A 23,856-nucleotide genomic window follows, 5' to 3' on the forward strand; every position below is an offset into this window, starting at 1 on the left:
TGAAAAAGGAGCATCATTTGCCACAGCAATTAGAAAAAAAGAGCCTAAATTGCATGATGCTGTCTTCTTTGTGAAGAACTGGAGGTGAGGGATGATACCTGTATAAGGGATCAGCCTTCCCTTCTCTTTTTGACCTTTTTTTAAACCTTCAGCGAGGGAGATAGATGGAAGGAGGCAACAAACAGCAGAAATAGGTGCCACATGGAATGTTAAGTAGAGGGCAGCCCATAGCCTAAGCACATCCCTATGCACCCCTTCACATATTGAACAGCAAGGGAAAAAGTACCCCAAAACCCCAACTCAGATTTGCTGTGGACCTACATTATCTAAGAGTTCATCTTGCCTCTCTCGTGATTGTTATTTACTAATTGATTTTAATCTACATCCTTCTTTCATTATTGAACTCAAGGCAGTGTTCATGAGCTCCCAGATTTTCATATAATTCTAAAATCACCATCAGGGAAATGAAATACAGTCTGTTAAAATGACACTTGGCTTTTTTGGTTTAGAGTTCAAGCTGCATTCCGCTTCAGAGTAGAAAGGAGTCAAGAGAGAATGAAACTGACAGAGAATCTTTCCAGTCATTACAGTCAGAACATATTTAGTGACTGAAAAAGCTATTCCTGATAGGTCTTTCTTTCTGCATTGCTTCCACATTGTTTCCACTCTTACTGCAGGCTTGAGGAAGGCTTTCTTGGTTTTATATAAGCAACATCTCCCCCAGTAACTTTTGCCTGTGCTAGCGCTGTTCTATAAAGACTGTATTTATAGATTCTGGTGTTTTGCTGATAGCATGGCTATGTATTCCAAAGGACTGTTCCTGGGACCTTCTTTGAGCAAAAATGTGCTCTGTCACTGAAACACAGCTCTTGCATTTCTCTTTGATGGTAGCCCTGATCTTCATACCCTGGTCATGGATTAAAAATGCAACTGTCTGTCCCTTCATTCTTAATCTTTGCCACCAAAGAATAAGATTGCCCTGAAGTCCAGGGTTGCCACACCAAGGCAGGCAATAGCAATCCTCCTCTGACCATCTGTTGTCTTGAAAACCCCACCAAGGGTCGCCGTAAGTCAGCTGTGAATAAATTGCACTTTCCACCACTACCAAGAATAAGATTGAGGTCCCAAATTGCCATAGTAACATGTGCCTGCTCATTAGTAAAGTTCTAATTTTAACAAATGAAACTCTTCCCTTGAGTATTATCAGTCTTTCACTACATAACCAGTTGAGCCAGTGTCGTCTCCACCAACCAAAAGTGGGACATATGTCCGAGCAGTGCGGTTGAAATAAAAAATGCAAGCAAATTCAGATACCTGAGCTTAAAATATATTAAGCTCCAAAAGATCATAGCTTCAATGACTAAGAATAAGCAGATTCCCCCCACCCACCCATTCTGTTGCTTTAGAACACTGCATAAAAGCTGGTTTCATTGTCATTTTGTGTATCATTGCATCAAGATATTTTTTGTGGTGTTCTACAGATGTGCAAAGCCACGCCTCTGCATTGGAAAAGTACCACAGAAAAAGAATCTTGATGTAACTGTTTGTATAATGGCAGCAAGACTGCTTTTTTTGCAGTGTTTTACCAGTCTGCATGTACATATGAGTAATGTAAAGGACATAAAAGATGCTAATGAATTCCAGGAAGTGGCAGCTAGCTGTGGTCAGCTGCTCATGCACAGTGCTGTGTACCTAATTTGGAAATTAACAGCAGATCGGTAGGGGATTCCTAATGCATTGGGTCCACTTTGAACCAAAGGCTGGTCATTCAGAACTCCAGAACCCTGGGTGAAATATCAGTTCACCTCTTCTTGGTGTCTGGTTTATTTTGACTTTCTGTTTTCAGAAATGTACAGAAGGGACAATATTGTTCCTATTTTCAGATTATTCAAGCAGAATGCATGGGTTTTCCACTGGGTGTGAGTGGGAGGTAATATTTAAAATCTTCATCCCTTGTCTTTTTATTGGTATGTAAATTCTCTTGTCAAGCCAGTATGTGGGATGTGGAATGGTATAGTATCATCAGATTTCAAAAGTAGTATAATATAGTGCACTCTCATCAGATTTCAGAAGCTAAGCAGGATCAGTACTTGGGTGGGAAACCACCAAGGAAGACTTTGCAGAGGAAGGCAATGGCAAACCACCTTCACTTCTCACTTGCCTTGAAATCCTTACGGAATCACCATAAGTCAGTTGTAACCTGACAGCGCTTTACACACACACAAAGCCAGTATGACCATTTGTGGGACTTAGATTGTTTTACAGCACTTTGTTTGTGGCCGAGGATGGTGTGGGTGGGTGGTACATTATATATTGCCATCTACTTTAATAAACCAAAGGTCACACACAGTTTGCAAAGCATATTGGCTTGCAGCGCATTGTGATTTATAAATCAAATTGTTGCTCTCAAATTGTCCTTCAACACCATATCCCTTGCCAGGTTCTGCTAAATCATTTCCCCCTAGCAAATCTCTACATAGCGTGCAAAGTGGATTGGAGAATATTTTAATGAGAAATGTCCTTTTGTGTGCATCTCTCCTTTCTGTCTGGCAAACACGTCTTGACTTAGAGACAAATGCTGACGTTCCCTGGCAAGAGGGATCGTTCCAACCTGTTTGCATGGCATTCCTATGGCTCTGATTCCAGCCATAAATATGAATGGGGTTTGCTGCTCCAAGCTTTGAAAGGCTTTAATGAATGTGGTTTATTCCCTCAAAGGAACATGCAGGTAAATGGTATTCATGCTGTGTGATCAGAAAGCACAGGATGTGCGGGATTTAAGTAAATCTGAGCCCAGACTGAATGCCTTCAGAGCAGGAACTTTTGCATCGCAACATTTGACATTTGCTTCCCCCCCTTCCACCCCGCACTGACGCTCCAGTTCTTGTTCATAAATCATGCCAGGATTCAGAGCAACAGAAGTAGCGTGAATCATTCACAGACCTTACAAGGAGCCTGATGCGGTGAAAAGCTCTATAAGTCTGAATTATGAAAGAGCTGAATATTAAACCCCACTGAGTCAAACGCTGGTATCAGTTCAGTACTTTAATCAGCTTAAGGTGTATACAGATATATGTAGTTTTCGCAGTGAGCTGCCTGCGGAATCATAGGTAATACGTTTTGAATATCCATATAACCTTCTCCCTGCGCTGGGCTCAAGGTTTTGCCTTGCTTTTGGAAGAAAACAGATTTGTACAGTGTTGACTGGCTGGCCTTGCTTTGATCATGAAATTACCTGCACCTCCTTCCTCAGAGCAGAGCTGTGCGCAGCATTGATTGGCTAGCCCTTTTGTCAATTGTGAAGGAGCCTCCTCTCCTTCTCAGAACCGTTTTTCCAGTCCAATTATAAAAAAAAACCTGTTGAGTTTTGCTTTTGCTAGAGATGTCCTTGGTGGGCTGAATCCATTTTTGATAGCTACCATAATGACCAAGAGCGGTGCACGAAGGCCGTACTGTAGCACAGAGAGAGGGAGAGAATAATTACTATGAGTATGAGCCAGGGCAGGATATGAATTGATGATGTAAGAATGCAAAGTTCTGTTTTGTAGTCTCCAGACTCTAGACAGGAAAGTTAATAGCTTGCATATTATGTGCAAATAGGGTTGCTAGGTCTGTGTTGGAAAATACCTGGAGACTTTGAGAATGGAGCTGGAAGAGGGTGGGGTTTGGGAAGGGGCCTCAGCATGGTACAATGCCATAGAGACCACCCTTCAAAGCAGCCATTTTCTCCGGGGAAGCTGATCTCTGCCAGCTGGGGATCACTTGTAAAAGGGGGAGGACTCCAGGCCCCACCTGGAAGCTGGCAACCCAACCCTAGGCCTTGGAGGAAGAAAAGAATTCTCTGCAACTGGTCTGAAGATCTTTGTCCTCAGGAAGGCTGTAATTCTACTGTGGGGATTTTCATCCTATCAGCAGCACAACTCAAGAACTTTGAAACTCTTCCCCCCCCCCCCCTCATAAAGGATAGCTAGATTTTTTTCACAATTGGCTCTAGTTGTGATGCCTTACTACCACCACCAACGATAAGTGCTATAATACAATTACCTCATCTCTTCTGGCTTTTTTTTTCTTTTGAAATCATGTTGACTTTGGAACTTAACTATCAGACTTCAAATCTCCACTTAGCCCTGAAGCTCTCTGGATAACTGTGGGTTTGTTACTCTCTCTGTGTCAGCTTAGCCTATCTCACAAGGTTGCTGCGATGGTAAAATAGGATAAAGTCAGCCAGTCCTGATTTCCTTAGGCAAAGGAAGAGTTATTAAGAAATCCTGAAATTTGCTCTGCCAAGTAATACTTAACAATACTATTGCTTTGCATCTCTGTAGAGATTTGGATGGTTCAAAGTGCTTCATATGCATTAGGTTGGATCCAAACTATGACTGATTTCTCACTGGGCTTGTTCCGGTCTCAGAGCCCTTTTCCCCCCGGCGCTTCTGTCCGATTTCGCACAAGCTGCTGTGGGGCTACGACTTGCCCTGCCTCTTTCCCACAGCAAGCAAGATACTCTGAAAACCGGTTTCTGTTTGCCGCGGGAAAGAGGCAGGGCAAGTCGCAGCCCCGTGGCAGCTTGTGTTAAATGGGACAGAAGCACCTGGGGGAAAGGGCTCTGAGACCGGAACAGGCCTAGTGCAAAATTGGTTTATATTTTCCATCAGCAGGATGTAACCTTCTTCCCCACTTCCGCTACAGAGTCACATTCTCCATGAAATGCTTCTTATGGGAGACACCCAGGAATGCCATTGAGAGGCACTGCAGTGGGAAGGGGGAATTAGTAGAATTTGTCGAATTAATCCAGATCTGACTCTGTCTGGTTGAACAAAGTTTGAATCCAGTAGTACCTTTCAGAAAAACAAAGTTTGATTCAAGGTATGAGCTTTCATGTGCTGCTTCAGACCAACACAGCTACCCACCTGAATCCTCCTCTGTTGTAATCCTTACAACAACGCTGTGTGGTAGGTCAGTATGGGCCACATATTTTGGATGTGGGAGCTGAGGAAATGAGAGTTCATAGCAGGGTGAGTTCTAGGCAAAGGCAACTTTCAAACAAAAGATGTCCTAATGTGTACTTCAGTCTTAGCCACAAGTGTGTACTGGTTTGTTCTCTCTCAGACTGATTCCTCCCTAACAGTTGCTCCATCCTCAGGTTTCTGCTTTCCTCAGTTCAAGTGATCAATTCCCCACCAGATTTTGCATGGCTGCATTTTGATCCGCAGCTCCCTTCAGTTTCCCTCGCAGCTTCCTGATCTCCAAAAAACAAAAGCAGGAAGCCACAAGGGAAATTTGAGGGAGCCGCAGTTCAAAATGCACCTGCGCAGTAACTGGTAGGGAATTGATCACAGAAGCCCAAGGGCAGAGCAACTGTTAATGACACTTCTGGTTTCTAGGTTGTTGTTTCTTCTCTTTCATCCTCTTAAAAAAATATATTTAAAAGATCCAAGTAGGCAGCCGTGTTGGTCTGAAGCAGTTGAACAAAACAGGAGTCAAGTTGCACCTTTAAGACTAACAAAGTTTTAGTCAGAATGTGAGCTTTCGTGTGCTAAAAACAATAATAATAGTAATAATAATAATAATAATTACAGTCGCTACTATTGCCCTGATCCAAGAATAATGCATGTGGATAGGGTTGCCAGCTCTGAGGTGGGAAATAGCTGGAGATTTTGGAGTAGAGTCTGGGGGGCATGGGGTTTGGGGAGGGGAGGGACCTCAGCAGGGTATAATGACATAGACTCCACCCTCCAAAGCTGCCATTTTCTCCAGGGGAACTGATCTAGGTCACCTGGAGATCAATTGTAATAGCAGGAGATCTTCAGGTGATACCTAGAGGTTGGCAACCCTACATGTGGATCATGTCTCTCTCCCCCCTCCATCCCTTTGCTGGATCAGAAACCAAGAGTGCAGCTGACATGTGCCTGGGTGCCCCTTTGAACTACGGAGTTCATTTGGATGCCATTGGCTTTGATGGGTGCATCTATTGATAGTGATGGGGTACTCGAGTGACCTGCAGCAGCTTTGCTTCCTGTGACTGGAACTTAAACAGGTGGAGAAATTGCATGCAGTTCTATACAAAGGTAGGACTTAAATCCACTGACTTCCAGGGGCTTATTGCGAAGCAACTCTACATAAGATTTCTCTGCTGATCCTCCAATATGGTGCAGAGTACCAGATCACATTAGTAAGGTGATCACATTAGTATGTGTGGCATTTTGTCAAATGTGTTGATTTGCTTTGAGCTTTTCAGTGACTGTCATGTTGCTCCCAGTTTGCAAGGCCACACTTCTAATTAGTGGCATACTTGCCATTGTTGGATGGGGGCAGAGTTTTTACTTTTCCCCATGCAATCCCACCATTCATATCTTTATTCTACTATAGGCTGTAATAATTATCCATCCAGTAGGAAGCCCATCAGCCTTGGGGGACAGTATGTGAAGGAAGGGGATTAAACAGACTTTCTGCCCTGCAGCCTTGGTAGTGAATCTGCACACTTCATTTTCACTGCATCTCATTTTACATTGAATGGTGCGCATTATGGAAATTGCACACTCCTGGTTTACCTGTTTATTGTCTAACCAATCTAATTTGTACTAAATAAGATTTAGCATATGATTGCAATTGCATGACCACCAGTATATGGCAACATATACTGTATTATGCTAACACTTCCTTACATGGTCATGTAAGAACATAAGTAGTAGGACCCTGATGGATCTAACCAAAACTCCTCCTAGTCTAGGCCTGCCATTCCCCAGCTGGAGGTGGGGAATCCCAGTTTTGCAGGCTCCTGTACACCACCAGTTAGCTGACCACTGGGAGGAAATCCCCCCCCCCGCAACTTAAACGTCGCACATTCTGCCATGTCACCCATAAGTGATGTGGGCATGCTAAGGGGGACACTCTGGTTTTCGAGCACACTCTATGGTTTGAGGGTGATTTTAATAGGGTTTTGCCCCAAAACCAGAGCATTGTCCCTGACATGATTATGTCACTTCCAGTCACTTCATATTGTGGGTGAAGCTTCCAGCTCCCAGAACTTCCACACACATACACCCTGCTGGCATCTCAAATGGACCTGGCAACCCTATCCTAGTCCATTATCCTTCGTTTTCCATGGGGGCCAAGCAGATGCCTTTGGGATGTCCCCAAGCAGGGGAAAAGCAGTAGCTTTTCCCTACTGTTGTCCTCAGTCTACTGATATTCAAAAGTGTACTGCCTACTGAACATGGAAATTCCATTTAGCCATCATGGCTGATAATCATCAAATCATATCCCCTGCAAACACATCTAATCCCCTTTTAAAGTAATATCCAGCCCTGCAGTTAAGATCTGCCTCTCAAGCCTTGCTTGTTCTGCCCCTTCCTTCAGAAGTGAGGTGGGCAGCGACTAGAGACAGGGCATTTTCTGTGGTGGTACTTTGCCTTTGATATTCCCTCCCCCTTAAGAATTGCCCGGCACCTACTTTATTTTGAGTGCCGAGCTTCAGTAAGTCTTTTAACCCAGAATTGTAACTGATTCTAATGGCCTGCTCTGTTTCATGACTGTTTTTGTGCTCTCTCTCTCTAATGGCTCATTTTTTTAATGTGTTGCTTCTTACAATGTGTTTTTTATTTGTAAGCTACCTTGAACAAGACTCTGAAAAGGTGGCATGGAAACATTCTGAATAAATTCTGAAACATTCCGAACAAATAAAATAAAATAATCTAATTGAGTAGCCACTGCATTCCATAGCAGTGAGTGAACAAATACTTTGTCACCTGTCAGCTCTATTGAAATTGTCAACACTATTGGATTTTTTTTTTTTACTACTTCAAATCTGGAAGGCAAAGAGTGAATTGGTCTTGCAACTGAGGCATCTGGTTCAGACTCCCAAGTCCCCAAAATGTTTACAGGAGTTTGGTTGACATAATTTAAGCATCGCTAGTTTATGCACATGAAAAAATAATGACATGTAAAGCATTCAGTTGAGCTGCTGTCATGAAGCACAAAAAAACGAGTCCAAATAAAAAAAGATCAAGATTCACTCCCTTGACACTCAAATCAAATCTCCACTCTTTAAATAATCAACGGCAGGGTACAATCTCTCTCTTTTTTTAGCTCTTTGATTCTCCAACCAGAGAAAGTCCCTTCATAATTTAGGTTTGTGTCACATAATGGTGTCACATAATGGATCTATCCCTTTCTTTTTACTCCTGGTTGATGGTGCGATTTTCAGTATGTAATGAGGGCCAGCCCGGGCTAGCCCGATCTCATCAGATCTCAGAAGCTTAGCAGGGTCAGTTCTCCTTAGGATTTGGATGCGAGACCACCAAGGAAGTCCAGAGTTGCTATACAGAGGCAGGCAATGGCAAACCACAGCTGAACATCTCTTGCCTTGAAAACCCTATGGGGATACTATATATCAGCTGTGACTTGGGAGCACTTCCCAGTTTCCACAACCACCAATGTGGGCCAGAATTATACTGATTGGATCTCCACGCTTTAAAAAGACTTGAGGAGAAGATTTGGGAATGTAATAACAAGGCTGAAGTTATTTAATGTTGTTCTGTTTTCCCTGTGAGCCCCGGTAGTGGTGGAGAGGTGGGCTTTATATGGGTTCCACCAAGAGCTAATGGCAACTCACAGGATGAAGAGATTTCTGCTGTGGAACTGGAAGAGCAGTTTCACACATGCACACCTCTGCCTCATGCTGATCCACATCAAGTTCTCCATGGCCAGTGTGATATAGTGGTTAACAGCGGAGGACTCTAATCTGGAGAACTGGGTTTGATTCCCCACTCCTCCATACACAGCCAGCTGGGTGACCTTGGGCCAGTCATAGTTCGTGAAAGAGTTGTTCTCTCAGCCCCACCAACCTCAAAGGGTGCCTGTTGTGTGGAGAGAAAGGGAAGGAGATTGTAAGCCCTCTCTGAGACTCCCAGTGAAGGGCGGGGTATAAATCCAACCTCCTCCTCCTTCTCCACTTCTTCTTCTTCTGCCTCTAGCTAAAATTCACATTTAGGAGAGTTGACTGTAGATTCTCATGTATCCATTCGTCCCTCATTCTTTCCACAGAAAACACTCTCAGTTATTGAAATTTTTCTTCTGCCTTTACTCAGTTTTTTTGTTCCTTTTAAATACTTGGTATATCAGCAAATGCAATGTAAATGAAATAATATTGTATTTTATCGTTTATTTTATTTTATTTTTATTTGTTTTATCTTATTTTTATTTGGATATTTATGCCCTGCTTTTCTCCCAGATGGGGCCTCAAAGCCACTTACAACATGGCCTCCCCCACAACCTCCATCTTACCCCCAAAACACCCCCTGTGAGGTGGGTGAGGCTGAGAGACAGTGACTGACGTCAAGTCACCCAGCCAGCTTCTATGGCAGAGTGAGAATTCAAACTCCAGGAACAAAATGTAATACAGGTGTGAAAGTGAATACATGTAACAATGACTGCTAGTCTGGATAGCTTTGAAAAAGGATTAGACAAACTTGCTGAGGCGAAGGATGTTTAGTGGTGCCATCCTAGGCAGATCTATACTCTTACCAGTCCATTGAAAATAGGGAGTTTAGAAAGGTGTAACTTTGCTTAGGATGGCACTGAATGGGTGGTGAGTCATATTGGACCTGTATATAAGCTGCCACAATACAAATGTAACACATAAATAAAAGAAGAGACTACAGAAATGCATCTTCCCTCCTTTTATGCCCTCTCCATTTAGACTGCAACTCTCCAAAACCAGGGCCTGTCTTTTTTACTTACATTATTCAGTCAAAAAACATCTGGACTGGTGGCATAATGAATTAGTAACAACAGCCATTTATCAAGGAAAGAGTCGGTCAGAGTTTTTAATAACAGCCTCCAGTTTTCACATCGCCTATTTCTCTCACTACTTTCTTAAATGTTGTATTTCTGGATGTAAAGAAAACACAAGCCTTTTGCTTGAAGCCAATTGTAGCTTTTATGAGGGTTTTTTTTGGCCTGTGTTTATTTCATCAGATGGATGAACCGTCTGGGTCTTGCAGCCATTGGTTATACGCCTGATGACAAGGATATTCGGCCAGATGAAGGTAAGGCTATTGCTCTTCTTTGACATTGATTCAATTGGAGAGGTACTTCTTCAAGGATGGAAAGAGAAAAGAATTCTTTTAAATAATGTTCTAAGGAATGCTTCAGGCACCAGAAGATGTGTCTGGCCATAGTAGACGGAAATGCAGGGTTTTCATTAAGATGCATGGCATCTGAACTGTTTAGAAGACCAGAGAGATTCAGATCCTTTTCAAACCGCCTTTGTATTCCATTTTAGTAACTGGTGGCTAATGGATTTTTTCTGTCATTTCAGATAGACCCATTTTAGTAACCAGCTGCTAGCGGAATTTATTTACCTGTTCATACAAACCCAGGACTTGTTTTTGTAGCAGGAACTCCTTTGCATATTAGGTCACACACCCCTGATATAGCTAATCCTCCAAGAGCTTACAGGGCTATTAGTACAGGGCCTACTGTAAACTCCAGAATTGGCTACATCACATGGATGTGGCCTAATATGCAACAGAGTTCCTGCTACAAAAAAAGCCCTGTACAAACCTACTTGTGTTGGGTTAGTAAAGCGTGGTTGAGCTGCTTTTGAGGAAAACTGCTTTTTTTCATTTTCAGCTCCTTTGTTGCGTTTCTGAATCACTGTGGTATGCTGTTTAAAATGTCCAAATGTCCAAATGTCCTACAGTGCCACTTTTCCCCAACCCATTTTCACTGTGTGATCTTCCTCAGTCTTTTAAAAAATGTTCTAAGGTGAGTGCTATAGTGTTATAGCAGCAGCATCTCAATAGTGCTGTTATAGCACTTAAGTGCTATGTTGATTTATTGCTATAATGCTCACTTTAGAACGTTTTTTAAAAAGTCTGTGGAAGATCACACAGCAAAAAAAGGGCAAGGGGGGGGGGGAAGCAGCACTGTTTGAAATTACCATAGCACTCCAGAGATGGCTCATTTACAGAAGGAAATTCACTGTATGAAACTCCCATCCCTGTATCACTTTGCTTGAAATCAGACCAATAACAAATAACATCTGGTTTAGGACAGTAATGTGCAAAGGGCCACAGACTCCATTAGGAGCTCTGTTATACTGTGCCAACAAGGAAAACCTCAAATCTGTTTTCTACCAATAAGTAGTAACCCTCTTGCATTTTTCCTAAGACAATAACAGGTAGAATTCGAACCCATGAAAATGTGGGAATCTGGCAAATGTAATCAGGTGTCTTCAGCTTTCTCAGACTCACTTAGAACCCTAGCCTACACCATGGGACCCACTTCCAGTGTTCTAGCCTTACAGTTTGTCTTTCTTGATCTCAATCTCTCTCCTTTCTTCCCCATTTTTAACTATTTCCTTCTACTTTATTTTAAAGACATCACAAAAGAGAATAATGGTGATGCTTCTGGTACTATAAAATTAGTTAGGAGTATATTCACCTAAATATTGGGGAACTGTGCAGAAAGTGATTTGTCCTTAAACTGAGGCTTCTCTATAAATGTTGTTGAAGCTGATACTGCATAATCAGAGGTGCAGTTTACAAAAAACTCTGAGTGCCAGCAGTGGTAGAGAAAGGTAGGTAGGGCAAAGTATGTGAAGCACCCTACCTGGATCTACTACCTGAGCAAAATAGGCAGTAGCAGAGACCTGTTTCGCCACCGTCACCAGATGGAAGAACCCATTTAATTGACAATACAAACCTCTCTTTGTTTAGCAGATTACTGGAGTGAAAGTGACCAGGAAGATATTGATGGCTCCTTAACACTGAAACAAGATGGCCCCATAACACTTTGTGATACCTATCACAGAACACCCTCAGTAAGTTACACCAAGCTCATTCTAGACCATTCTTAATCTTTACATTTTGTCTGAGGACATTTTGGAAGCGTGCCGCCTCAAGCAAAATGGAGCAAACATGGAGTGGTACGACAAGCAGACCAAGAAGTATGGGTGAATTCTACAGTATTGGAAAGAAGAATCTGCCAGGGTCTTTCTTGGTTTGGCTAACATTGTGGGTTGGATCCAACACAGTGTTCAAGTGAGGGCTTGTTGTTAAAGGGGGTGGGCTACCCTGTCTGCTGATGTCTCTGTAAGCGAGAGAGAGGACCTGAGGTGTGGAATGGTCATGGATTTGTCTGTGTTTTAAAAGAGACAATAAAGGTGGCAAATGTAACATCCTGACCTATTTGTAACTCTGCACTTGGGTGAATGAGCTAATTTGGTGTAGTGCTTAAATGTGCAGACTGTTATCAGGGAGAACCAGGTTTGATTCCCTATTCCTCCATACGCAGCTCCTGGAGTGACCTTGGGTTAGACATAACTCAGAGCTGTTCCCTCAAGAGCAGTTCTCAGAGACTTCTCTCGGCTCCACCCACCTCATAGAGTGTCTGTTGTGGAGAGAGGAAGGGACAGGAGATTGTAAGCCATTCTGAGGCTCTGAGTGAAGGGCAGGGGGTATAAATCCAATCTCTTCTTCTCTTTTCACCTAAGAGGGAAAGGTTTTAGAGGGTGGTAGACATTCTACAACCTCTCTCTCTCAAGTTCCAGGCCACTAGTAGGTCAAGATTTCACATTCACCACCTTTTTCGTCTTGCTAGATCTCTTGCAAGAAAGACAGCCACTTCCATTAAGTGAAGCTTGTATCCCCACTTATGTTTCCCCTTGCACAAGCTCTTGTACAACCACTTTCCAGGCAGTACAGTGTAGGGGGTGGACAGTGCTAGGTGCTGCACCAGGATCTTGTGTAACTGCAATAAGTGGCTTGCACAGCACTGGATACGACCCAATATGATTTAGGATTCCTCACCTTTTCGTTCGGGTGTCCCCATCACATCTAATTTAGCCCTTAAATGCAAAGATTTCGATTCAGCCTGAAAAGAGTGGCTGTAGTCAGACATTCTCCTCCAATAAAAATTTCACATGCTATATTGACCACCTTCTGAAAAAAAAACTACTATAATTTATTTTGCTTGTTTGACAATTGTCCCCATTGCTTCCTGAAGCTAAGTCAAAGTACTCATAACTCAGTGAATTCAGATTATTTTCCTAGTCAGTCCTACCTTCATCTCCCTTCGCATCCTACTGTTTTCTCCATTACATTGAAATTGACACTGTAAGCTCCTTGGGATAAAGCTCTCTTTATCTATACTCTCTTAAGTGCCATCCATTATGATGGCGCTGTAACAATAAATTACATTAATAATTTGGATTTGGGAACAATTTAGTGCCTTGATTTGTCAAATGTTTTAAACTATTTTCATACTGCTGGTAATACGGAAAGAATGCAAGCTGAATTTATTTAATTTTTTTGCTGCTTAAAAAAAAATTGACCTGTGTTTCTCAGTGCAGATAGGACTCTCTCTATTTTTCTTTCAGATTTTTCTCCAGCGTGAATGATGCGATCCTCCCACAACCAGAACCAGAAAGAGCATGACAGAGGCAACAGCATCACATGGGTGAAGCTCAGACTGATTTTTCACCCATGTGATGCTGTTCCATCAACGGGGATACAGGTTAAGCCCTCTCCCTTTCTGTTTTTCCCCCTCCATTTTTTTTTTTTGGCGCTTTTTCTCATTTTTAAAAAAATAGCATTACCATTCAAGCAGTTTTGGATAAGTTTAGAATCCTCCACAACCTGTTTTTCCCTCCCTCCCTCCCTCAGATGCTGATATAGTGTCTTTCGCTTCCCCTGTTTTGTTTCTGGTTGGAACGCTTGTTCCCTCAAAAGAAACAGGAAAACCAGTTATGGCATCTTTTCAGGGACATCTGGATCTCTCCCACAACTCATGGCTGGGTTGGGTATAAGCTGAGAAGGTGTTCTGAAAGTCTGGACCACCAATACCCTGCCTCCTTCCAGCAGGAGTTCTTGGGCAGAGAAGTATGTTGAAACAGGAGCAGGCCCGGCACATCCATTCAGCCACAGTAGGCTGCTGCCTCGAGCACTGAGCTGGAGAGAGGGTGCCGGTTTGGGTGCTCCCCACCCACCCACCGATGCTTCTAAGCAGAATGAAATAGTCTGCTTAAAAGCAACCGTGAGGTTCCCAGTGTAAGCGTGTGTGCTGCCGCTGCCCACCGTTACTCTGCCTCTTATGTCACAGATGCAAGAGGCAGAGCAATGGTGGGCAGTGGTGGTGTGCACGCTGACATCAGAAACATCACCAAAGCTGTGCTCACCTTTGCCGGTGCTGGCATTGGGGCAGTGGCAGCACCACCTTGCCTGGGGCACCAGTCTTGGGCTGGTGTCCTAGCACTGCTGCTGAACAGGAGACTTTTCTGCATTCTTATTTTCCTTGCTTGTGCGTTCCTAGTGCTTGGGGGCGGGGCAAATCTTTTCTGCAAGTGTTTTGCTCCATCTAGTGGTCAGTTCCATATTACATCTCTTTATGTCCAGATGCCAGACATACAGCAATGTATTATTGAATCAGCCACTAGAGGGAGCAAACACATGTGAAATGGGGAGGGGGATCCCAAAGCAACAGGAGCAAATACAAGTGAGGAAAATGAGAATGCAGAAGAGCCCAAGAACAGGGAGTGATTTCTAAAAAGGTCAGTGCTTGCTTTGTGTAGTGCCAATCACTGCCAAATCAGACTTGTTTACCTGTTAAATATCTAACCCCCCTGAGACATTCTGTTACCAGTGTGGTGGCTGCTGCTTCTGTATTTGCCACCTAGCCAGCAGGAGAATGTCTAAATAAACACTTCTGCTCATGTGAGACGCTGTAATGACACAGCTGCAAGTCATACAGGTGACACATCTCCAAGCAGTTGGGTGCTGCCCATGTCGTTGCTCATGACATTGTTACAGTAACTCAAATAGTGGAGAACTCGTTGGATGTCCTATTACCAGCATGGGATCAATAAGAGAAGCACTGAGCACTCTGGTATCACAGCAACTAAAGGAGGGGTCTTAATACTGCACAGCACATGCTGAGTTTTTCTTGTCTGTTCCCGTGACCATGTTGTATAATGGAACACTTAAATTATTTTCAGATGAATTCTTCGAGTCCATTCCCTGAGCCCAAGCAAGGCCGGCACTTCTCCAGTGAATCAACCTACTCTCATTCTTCCGCGGAAGATTCCCGACAAGATCCAACAGGGAGTACGCACTCGTCAGGCTGTAGGCCTCCCTACAGAGAAAGACGCTCGTGGCAGGACCTCATAGAGACCCCGCTGACCAGTTCAGGGCTCCATTTTCTCCAGACTGTTCCTCCTGACCCCGAGTACGTGAGCGGCCGGCTTGGAATGTCACCCGAGAGGCGGAGGCAAGCAACGCTGCCAGTCCAAAGACGACATAACCTTGAACAGGACGGCCCCTTCCCATTGGTGGATTACCACCGAGGTCAAAGCTCTCACACCCGGCCCCAGAAACAACGGAGTCAAAGCCTTCCGCGAAACAGAGATGTTCGAGTCAAAGGCTGTGTAAAGCCCGATGGGATAACAGAAGAGAGATCTGAAGAGCAAGTGCATAGTAAAAAACAAAGTCCTTTGTCTGAAGAAGGTAAGAGGTTAAAGGAATGTCAGCTGCTTCTTTAGGGGAGGGGCCACAGTTCATTGGCAGAACACCTGGTTTGCTTGCAGAAGATCTCAGGTTCAGTCCCAGGCATCTTCCCCTAAGAGAGCTCAGGTAGAAGGGCTCAGCTGGAGTCCTTGATGAACCACTACCAGTCAGAGTGGGCAGCAGCGATCTAAAAAGATCTGTGATCTGTATCGATAAAGCTTGAATGATATTCGCAATTAAGTCCACGATGAAGGAAAAAGTATACAAACAGAAGTATCTCGATAGCTATATTCATTATTTCTTGGGAAGCGCTGATGTTGGTGTAGACCTGATGCCTGAGTAAACATTGTCCTTAAATGGGATTTAGCTGTCCATAAAGCCCCAGTTATGCACCTGATATACTTTAGCTTTGCCCCCAGACTGAGTCATAAGAATTCGTGAAAGGTTTCAAATTGTCATAGCTTTACCCTAGGCAGAACTATTAAAGTTTATATGCATGACTCCCAAAACAGATACAGAATAATTGCTTTGGGGGCGGGGGAGCCTTCTGTTTTTCCCTATGAGGTAATGTTATGGAGTAGATTATAACACTGACACGCATTGCTTCTCATCTCTCTCACCACCCTTCTGGCATTGCTGCCATTACCACAGTTGGAAACCCTGTTCCTCTCATTCCATGTTTAACTGCCCAGTGGCAGCCATGGCAGCAGCAGTTCCACTGCTGAAGTCCCCTGGGGAAAAGGAGAACATCTTTGTAGACATCCAGAGGGTACCATGTTCCAGATACCAAGCATGACCAAATTACAGAAGCCACATATAATGGAACACTTAGATACAGTTCAATCCATATAATCTGGTTAAACCAGAAAGTTGTAGGAGCGGCAGAAAGAGCCTGAGATAATTCCGCTGAGTTATCTGAGATTTTTTTTTAAATCTGGAAGATTCAGGGCAAAACTTTTATCAGTGAAACAGCCACACTCTTACTGTATTCCGTCTTGTCTTTTGCACCTAGCTCCTCTGAGTTCTCTCTTAGGTAGAAATTATCACAGGCCACTCACTGCCTGAAAGCTGAAAACAGGGTTGCCAGTGGGCTTGGACAAAAAATACATCCCTTTAACAGAGATTTAATGTCTTGAAATGGGCAGCTGAAGCTTTTCTTGGTATATATGTAAATAACATCCCATTCAGCCTCTATTAAAGGGACAGAACATGTTTTTCTGCAAGCAGTTGGTAACCCCAGCTACAAAACTGCCACAATGTTCACTGCTGAAAAATGCAACATGATAATACATTGCGTTTAGATTTAAAGCTGCATTTTAGCAATAGCAAAACAAGTGGGTTTAAAAAAAAATCAGAGCAATTTATATACGTTGCCTGTTTAAGAAAAATATTCAAGTAAGTCTGCTTGCTTATTTTGCTTCACATCTTCTCCATTGTAGATATATTTAAAAACATAAAGAAAAGGTCATTGTCTTTCAGAAAACACAGAAGAACTAAAAGGGAGTAAAGACGGTCTGCATGAGTTGTACAAGACCCTGGAGCAAGCGAGTTTGTCTGCCTTTGGAGAGCAGCGCCCATCCACCAAGCAGGAATTCCGGCGGTCCTTTGTGAAAAGATGCAATGACCCAGTGATCAACGAGAAGCTTCATCACATTCGAGTACTCAAGAGTACTTTAAAAGTAAGCGTGTGACTTTGCTAGGCTATGTAAGCTAAGAAGGTGTTATTGCAATAACAGAAAATATCCATGTTGCGTCCAACAAGAGACAAAGTTCAGGAATTTTGTTCCATCTTACCTGGATAAGGAGAAACCCCACATCCAGGTACAGTTACAACTGACACTGCTTGGCAGCCTGTTCCCAGCAAAACCATTTCTCCTGGGCTCACCTCAGTGGCAGTCTGGTTTAGCACTTAGAGTACTGGAGCCTGCTGGGGGGAAAGTGTAGATGACTGGGGAAGGCAATGGTAAAAAGTCTGCCTTGAAAACGAGAAAGCAACGTCACCCCAGAGTCGGAAACGACTGGTGCTTGCACAGGGGACTACCTTTACCTTTTTTTACTGGACTGATCTGGGCAGGGCTGGTGCCAGGTTTTTAGCACCTTAGGCAAGGCCCCACCGCCTGCACTCTTCCTTTCCTTCCCACCTGTGGGCAAAGCCAAAACCCACCCCAGCCTGCACCTGGGTGGGGGGGCTCAAGGCAGCAAGGCTGAGTATGGCGGTGGCAGCAGACCTGAGCCAAGGGGACCCCTGCTGGCCTCTGCCCTCAGGTGCTGTGCTGGGATGGGGAGTGCCCCTGCTGCCCCCACTCCTTCCCCGCCACTGCCGCTTTCCTGCCTCCCTGGCTTGCTTTGCTGGGGCACAGGCAAGAAAGTGGCAGAGCCTGCCTCCACCCACCCATTGCCAGAGGAGGAGTCAGGGCTGCCACCAGGTACTGTTCTCTCCAAGGGAGGAGTGATCGATCGCCTTCCTGGCTCCCCATTCCAAGGAGCAGGGGTGTGTGAGTTGGGACAGAAGCAACCACTTTAATTGTCTTTTCCTGAGCACGGAGGGGAGATGAGCCACTGGATGCTCCTGTCCCCTGGAGCTGCAAGGCAAACTCAGCCCAGGGAGGAACTCGGAGGGGGGTGGGACTGACCAGTTGAGCCCACCAGATTTCTTCTCCTGGAGCGCTTCAAGGGCCAGAGCCAGGCAGTGAGAAGTGCCCCGTTGTTTCGGTGCCAAGCTGTCCCAAGGAGGACACGAGTGGCCTTTCCAGCCCTCAAGGAGCGCACCTGCCACCCTTGCCACCTGCCTACAACCAAGCCGGCCAGCCTGCAGCAAGACCGCCCACCCACCCTGCTCGTTGACTGGCCACTGGAACTGCCGGACAGCAGCATCAGGCGAAGAAGGCCAGGCAGACCAGCGAGGCACTGGGAGGGGGAGCGCACTCACTGCTCCGCCCCGCTGCCCATGCTCAGACCCTCCTCCTCTGCCACCTGCCCACAGCACTCCTGGTAGGTCACCAGACTGGATGGCAAGGCAGAAGAGGGTGGTGGCGGGAGACCTGAGGTGGCACACTGGGAGGGGGCACCCATTGTCCCTGTGGCCAATTGGTCCCCCAGGCCGTGGCCTACTTGGCCTACTGGGTAGTGCCGACCCTGGCTTTGGGAGCAGCTGGGTTTTGTTAAATGGAGTATGAAACCCCAGCTGTGCAGTGTGGAAGCCTGCTCAGTGACCTTGGGCTAATTACTCTTCCAGCCTAACTGACCTCACAGGGTTGTTGTGAGGATAAAAGAGAGAGGGGAAACCCATGCACAGCATCCTGAGCGCCTTGAGAGAAAGACAGGATAACGAATGTACTACTTAGATCCTGTAAAGGCAGCAGTAACCTGGCAAGAGGCCTTAGTATCACTTTCCTCCAGCACCAAAATCTTTCTGAGTTTCTCCCTATCACTGACTCACCAGCCAGGAGCCACAGTCCTTCTTTTGTTCACTTCAGAATGCTGAATGGGCAGATGTCTTATTTTTGTTCAATGGATTGCTTTGTTACATTTAAATTCATGTTCAGTCTAGGGTTGCCAATCCCCAGCTGTGGCCAAGGGATCCCCAAGTTTGGAGGCCTTCCCCCCACTTCAGGGTTGTCAGAAAGCAGGAGGGGGAGGGAAATGTCTGCTAGGCACTCCATTATTCCCTATGGTGACCGATTTCCATAGGGTATAATGGAGAATTGATCTGTAAGTATCTGGGGCTCTGGATGGACTGGTTTTTCAGGTAGAGGCACCAAAGTTTTAGCATAGCATCTGGTGCCTCTCCTCAAAACACGCCCCAAGTTTCAAAAAGATTGGGCCAGGGTTCCAATTTTTTGAGACCACAAAAAGGTGTCTCTACCTTTCATTATTTCCAAATTGAGGGAAGGCATTTAAAAGGCATGTGGTCCCTTTAAATGTGATGGCAAGAATTCCCTTTGGAATTTAATTGTGTTTGTCACATCCTGGCTCATGACTCCACCCCCAGAGTCCCCAGATATTTCTTGAGTTGGACCTGGCAATCCTAGTCCAGTCACACCTTAGAAACCAACCAGCTTTTGGGAGGTGGGATATAAGCTTTCTAGAGTCACAGCTATTTTATTGTTGACCAATAACCTTTGTCACATTTGGATTCTACCTCAACTTTCAAGAAGCTCAGGGTGATATATGAGGTCTTCTACATGTTATTATTACAACAAACCTGTAGGATTGGACAGACTCGGAGAGAAGTGACACACCCAAGGTCACCAAGCATGTTTATTATTAGGGGAGATTCAAGCAGGGTGTCCTCAACTTTATCCAATGCTTCAAAATGGCTCTGTTTGGTATTATAACCAGACATAAGATTGTTGAAAACACTGTTGTCTTTACTGGCTTCTAAAAATCTTGGTTGAGGCTATCTAGGAACAAGAAAGAAACCCCAAATGTGATTGGTAGATAACACATTTCATTGTCTGTATTTGCCAGCGTATTCCAGATCCATGGCGAACAAGGTCTATCCACAGCTATTAGAGATGGTGGCTAATGGAATGTCCATGTTCAAAGTTTTATGCCTCTGAAGGCCAGCACCACACCTACTTATAGCCTTTCTGGGGTGGAGGGTGTAACTAGTTCATCAGAAGCATGATGCTGGATTGGTTTGATTTATTTAGAGAACCTGCTCAAAGCAGCTTACAAAGTATAGCTTTTTTTGTAGCAGGAACTCCTTTGCATATTAGGCCACACCCCCTGCTGTAGCCAATCCTCCAAGAGCTTACAGGGCTGTTAGTACAGGGCCTACTGTAAGCTCCAAGAGGATTGGCTGCGTCAGGGGTGTGTGGCCTAATATGCAAAGGAGTTTCTGCTACAAAAAAAGCCCTGTTACAGAGTAAGACATGATAAAAATATAAGTAGATATTAGAAAGAGCATAAAATCAGCAAACTATTAAAAACTGAGCCAGAGCATTAAAACAGTATAAAAACATAGAGCAGCTTAAAAGAAGTCTCACGTTTCTCAGGCCTGGAGCAGACCATAAAAGCAGTGTTCAAAGATCAACCCCTTCATTAAAAGCCTGGATAAAAAAAAGTGGGGTAGGCACCAAGAAAACCTCAAGAGCAATAGTGTTCCACAGTTGAGGGCTTGTCACTGAAAAAGCCCAGTCTTTGGTTACCTTCGAAAGCAGGAGCACAGAGAGCAGGGTTTAGGAAGAGGATTTTATCTTGCAGGCTGACTTGTGTGGGAAGAGATGGCCCTCCCTTTTGAAAAATTAGCCTGGGGAGATCTTTAATAGGGGGAGTAAGAATTTTGCAAAGCACCTGAGATAGTTTAATTGAAGTAAATAAAAATTTAGGACCTTAATATACAGTAACTGAAGAAGAAGTGTTGGTTTTTATACCCTGCTTTTCACTACCTGAAGGTGTCTCATACACCCTGTGAGGCAGGTGGGGCTGAGAGAGTGCTGAGAGAATTGAGACTGGCCCAAGGTCACCCAGCTGGCTGCATGTGAAGGAGTGGGGAATCGAACCTGGTTCTCCAGATTAGAGTTTACCCTCTTAATCACAACACCAAGCCGGCTCTGTCCTGAAAGCAGGAGAAACCAGGAATATTTTGGAGGAAGCACTTGCTATCTTTTTCCTGAGGCGGGCGTTATTTTATAAATTTCAACAGTACTGGCTTAAGAATCCACAATTTACTTTCACAGCTCAGTTGTTCAAATAAAACTCATGATGGTTTATTTTCATTCCCTTTTGCTTTCCTGGCACCAAATATCCCCCCATAAAATGTATATGTTTCCCAACTTTATTGGTCTTTCTATAAATCCACATTACAAGTGAAATGTAAGTTATGTGGTAATGTGCATATAAATGCTACCTAATATAAAAACAATACAACATGCATATGTAATGCAAAACAGAACTACAAAATCACCAGCCAAAAGCGGAGAACCAAAACAAAAATTGTAACCAGTGTTGTAAGAAATGGAAATAGGGAGAAACATTTGCTCATCCCTGCCTGCGGAGGCATTCTTGCCGTGATGGACTTTTGGATTTGATGCTGCTAAGCCTTCCTTCAATAGTTAAACAGAAACAAAACAAAAAAAGCATCATTCAAAAACGTTGGCTTTCTTTCTGAGTAGAATGTGTCTTCTTGACCTTTGGCAGGCAAAAGAAGGTGACCTTACCATTATCAACAACCTCCTGCACGACCCCACCTTAACGTCAAAGAAATTCAAAGAGTGGAAAGTCAAGAACTATGAATTTTTCCTGGACGTTTGTGAGTACAGCGCTGCTTTGAAAGCTCAGAATGGAGCCTCTGAACTCGCCAGCCCTGCCCCTCTGCTGACACACACGCATTCCTTCATCGAAACGCACGTCTGACAGGCTGTAGCACCCAGGGACACTTGGGGTGGGTTCGGGAGGGTGGGGCCAAGGTAGGGGCAGGACAATGAGAAATCCATGGGGTAAAACACTGTAACCTGTGTAAATAGGGTACTCTGCTGTATTGTACATAGGTTGGATAAGAAAAAAACAAATAGTGCCACCGGATGCCTACTGCATTGCATGATAAGACTGTCTTATTTTTGTTAGATTTTTTTTTTTAGCGTTTGGTTTGCGTTAGAAAAAAAAAGCAGTGCAGAAGTGTTTCATCGGCGCCAAAACCCAGGAAGATTTATGTGTACTGTACTAAAGGGGAAGTGTGGAGGATAAAGGAGCTCTCTTTTTGATTTTATATATGTAGATATACTGTATGTACCCATATCTATGTATATAAAATGTAACATGAAAAAAACTGAGGTTTATTTTTTAAAAGACTCTGAAATGCTCATCTTCATAATTTTCCCCTTTTTTATAAAAACAAAAAACCAAAAAAACCAAAAGGAAGTGTATACTATTTAAAAAAAGAGAGAAATGCATGGGCCACTCCTAGGGAATAGAAGATTAAATGTTCAGCATTTCCGACAAGCAGTAGCTACTGTCTTTTGTGAACGTCTCGAAGGCTGGAGTAGCAAGGAACTCGTCAACTGAACCCCTTGCAGTGTGCCTTAAAATGTATAGCGTCTATCCAGCAAAACGTCTTTTCCTTTGCCTCTCTGGGGCACAAACTGTACATGCCGTCAAAATGCTGTGCTATTTTTACAAGAAAAATACGTGCCTGCTTTTCAGAGGAACAGCCCCAGACGTGTGGGCATGGGGGTGTGGGTGTGGGTGTGAAAGAGAGAGCATGTGCATGTGTGCGTGTGCGCGCGCATGTGGCACAGAACAGGTTTTGGTAAGGAAACAGGCTGGCGATTTTGTCATAAAATGACTTCTGGTTGCCTTTGCGTCATCATGCCTTCGAAAGACGCAAAGCCTTCTTCTGAAGATGGTAGCTATTCCAGTTGTCAGCATTTATCCACTGTGAATTTAGTGCCACAGACCTGTGAACAAAAATTTTTTGATGCCGTCTTCTGCTGCCTCGAAACAGAACCGCATTTTAAAAGAAAAACAGTTGTTTCCCGTAATACGCTAACGCCAAGTTGGTTAAAGCCCTTGTTATTCACAAACTGTTTTCATGGAATAGAAGAACCAAAGTAGACAGGACAATTGTGAATTGGAAGGGTAGTGGTTTCCCTCAAAAGGGGAGTTTTGGGACCTACCAAAGCCTTGTTGGAAGTAGTTTGTTGGTGGTTATTAGAGACAGCCCAAGATTTTTGGTACCTGCAGTTTTAAAAAAAATCTATAAATCTCACTCTTCACCCCTGATAATATAACTATGATTTAGTTGACAGTTGACTATCTTTCTGCCTGAGGTAGGCCACCTCACGTTAGGGTTGTCATTCTCCAAGTGGGGCCTGGAGATATTCTGCTATGACAACTGATCTCCAGAAGACAGAGATCAGTTCCCTTGAAGAAAATGGCTGCTCTGGAGAGTGAACTCTATGGCATTATACTATGATTGCCAGTCCCACTGCCCGAGAGGGGTTCCCCCCAATTTTAGGGGCTCCAATCCACTGCTGGCCAGCTGCCTATTATGGGAAGCCTCACTCCAAACAGTGCTCCTCTGGTGCTGATGTTGTCAATGTTGTGTGGAGGTGTTCTAGCATTTCAACCAAAACTCTATGGTTACCATAGAGTTTTTCAGCCAAAACGCTAGCGTGTCCATGCGTGACATGCCTGGGGTGATGATTTCACTTCTGGGGGATATCATCATGCCCTGTGCACAAAACGCACACATGGAAACATCCCAAAATGGATCCAGGAGCCCCACGCTGGAAGCCTGGTAAAACCTGGCAACCCTACATTACACCCTGCTGAGGTCCTTCCCATCCCCCCACCCCAACCCTGCTCTTCCCAGGATTCATGCCTAAAATCTCCACATATTTCCCCA

General features: G+C 44.2%; 1 protein-coding gene across 1 annotated transcript in view; it reads left to right on the forward strand.

Annotated features, from left to right (window-relative positions):
- Window positions 1-22,451, forward strand: part of LOC132579512 (connector enhancer of kinase suppressor of ras 2-like) — a 575,915-nt gene extending 553,464 nt beyond the window's left edge. The window contains exons 20-24 of the mRNA XM_060249934.1: window positions 9,979-10,049; window positions 11,724-11,827; window positions 14,999-15,506; window positions 16,986-17,185; window positions 21,651-22,451. Coding sequence (XP_060105917.1) covers window positions 9,979-10,049; window positions 11,724-11,827; window positions 14,999-15,506; window positions 16,986-17,185; window positions 21,651-21,866 — 1,099 coding nt within the window. The 3' untranslated portion in view covers window positions 21,867-22,451. The remainder of the gene's footprint in view (window positions 1-9,978; window positions 10,050-11,723; window positions 11,828-14,998; window positions 15,507-16,985; window positions 17,186-21,650) is intronic.
- Window positions 22,452-23,856: the final 1,405 nt, after the last annotated feature.

This window comes from Heteronotia binoei, chromosome 11 (assembly GCF_032191835.1).
Source record: "Heteronotia binoei isolate CCM8104 ecotype False Entrance Well chromosome 11, APGP_CSIRO_Hbin_v1, whole genome shotgun sequence".
Taxonomy (NCBI): Eukaryota; Metazoa; Chordata; class Lepidosauria; order Squamata; family Gekkonidae; genus Heteronotia; species Heteronotia binoei.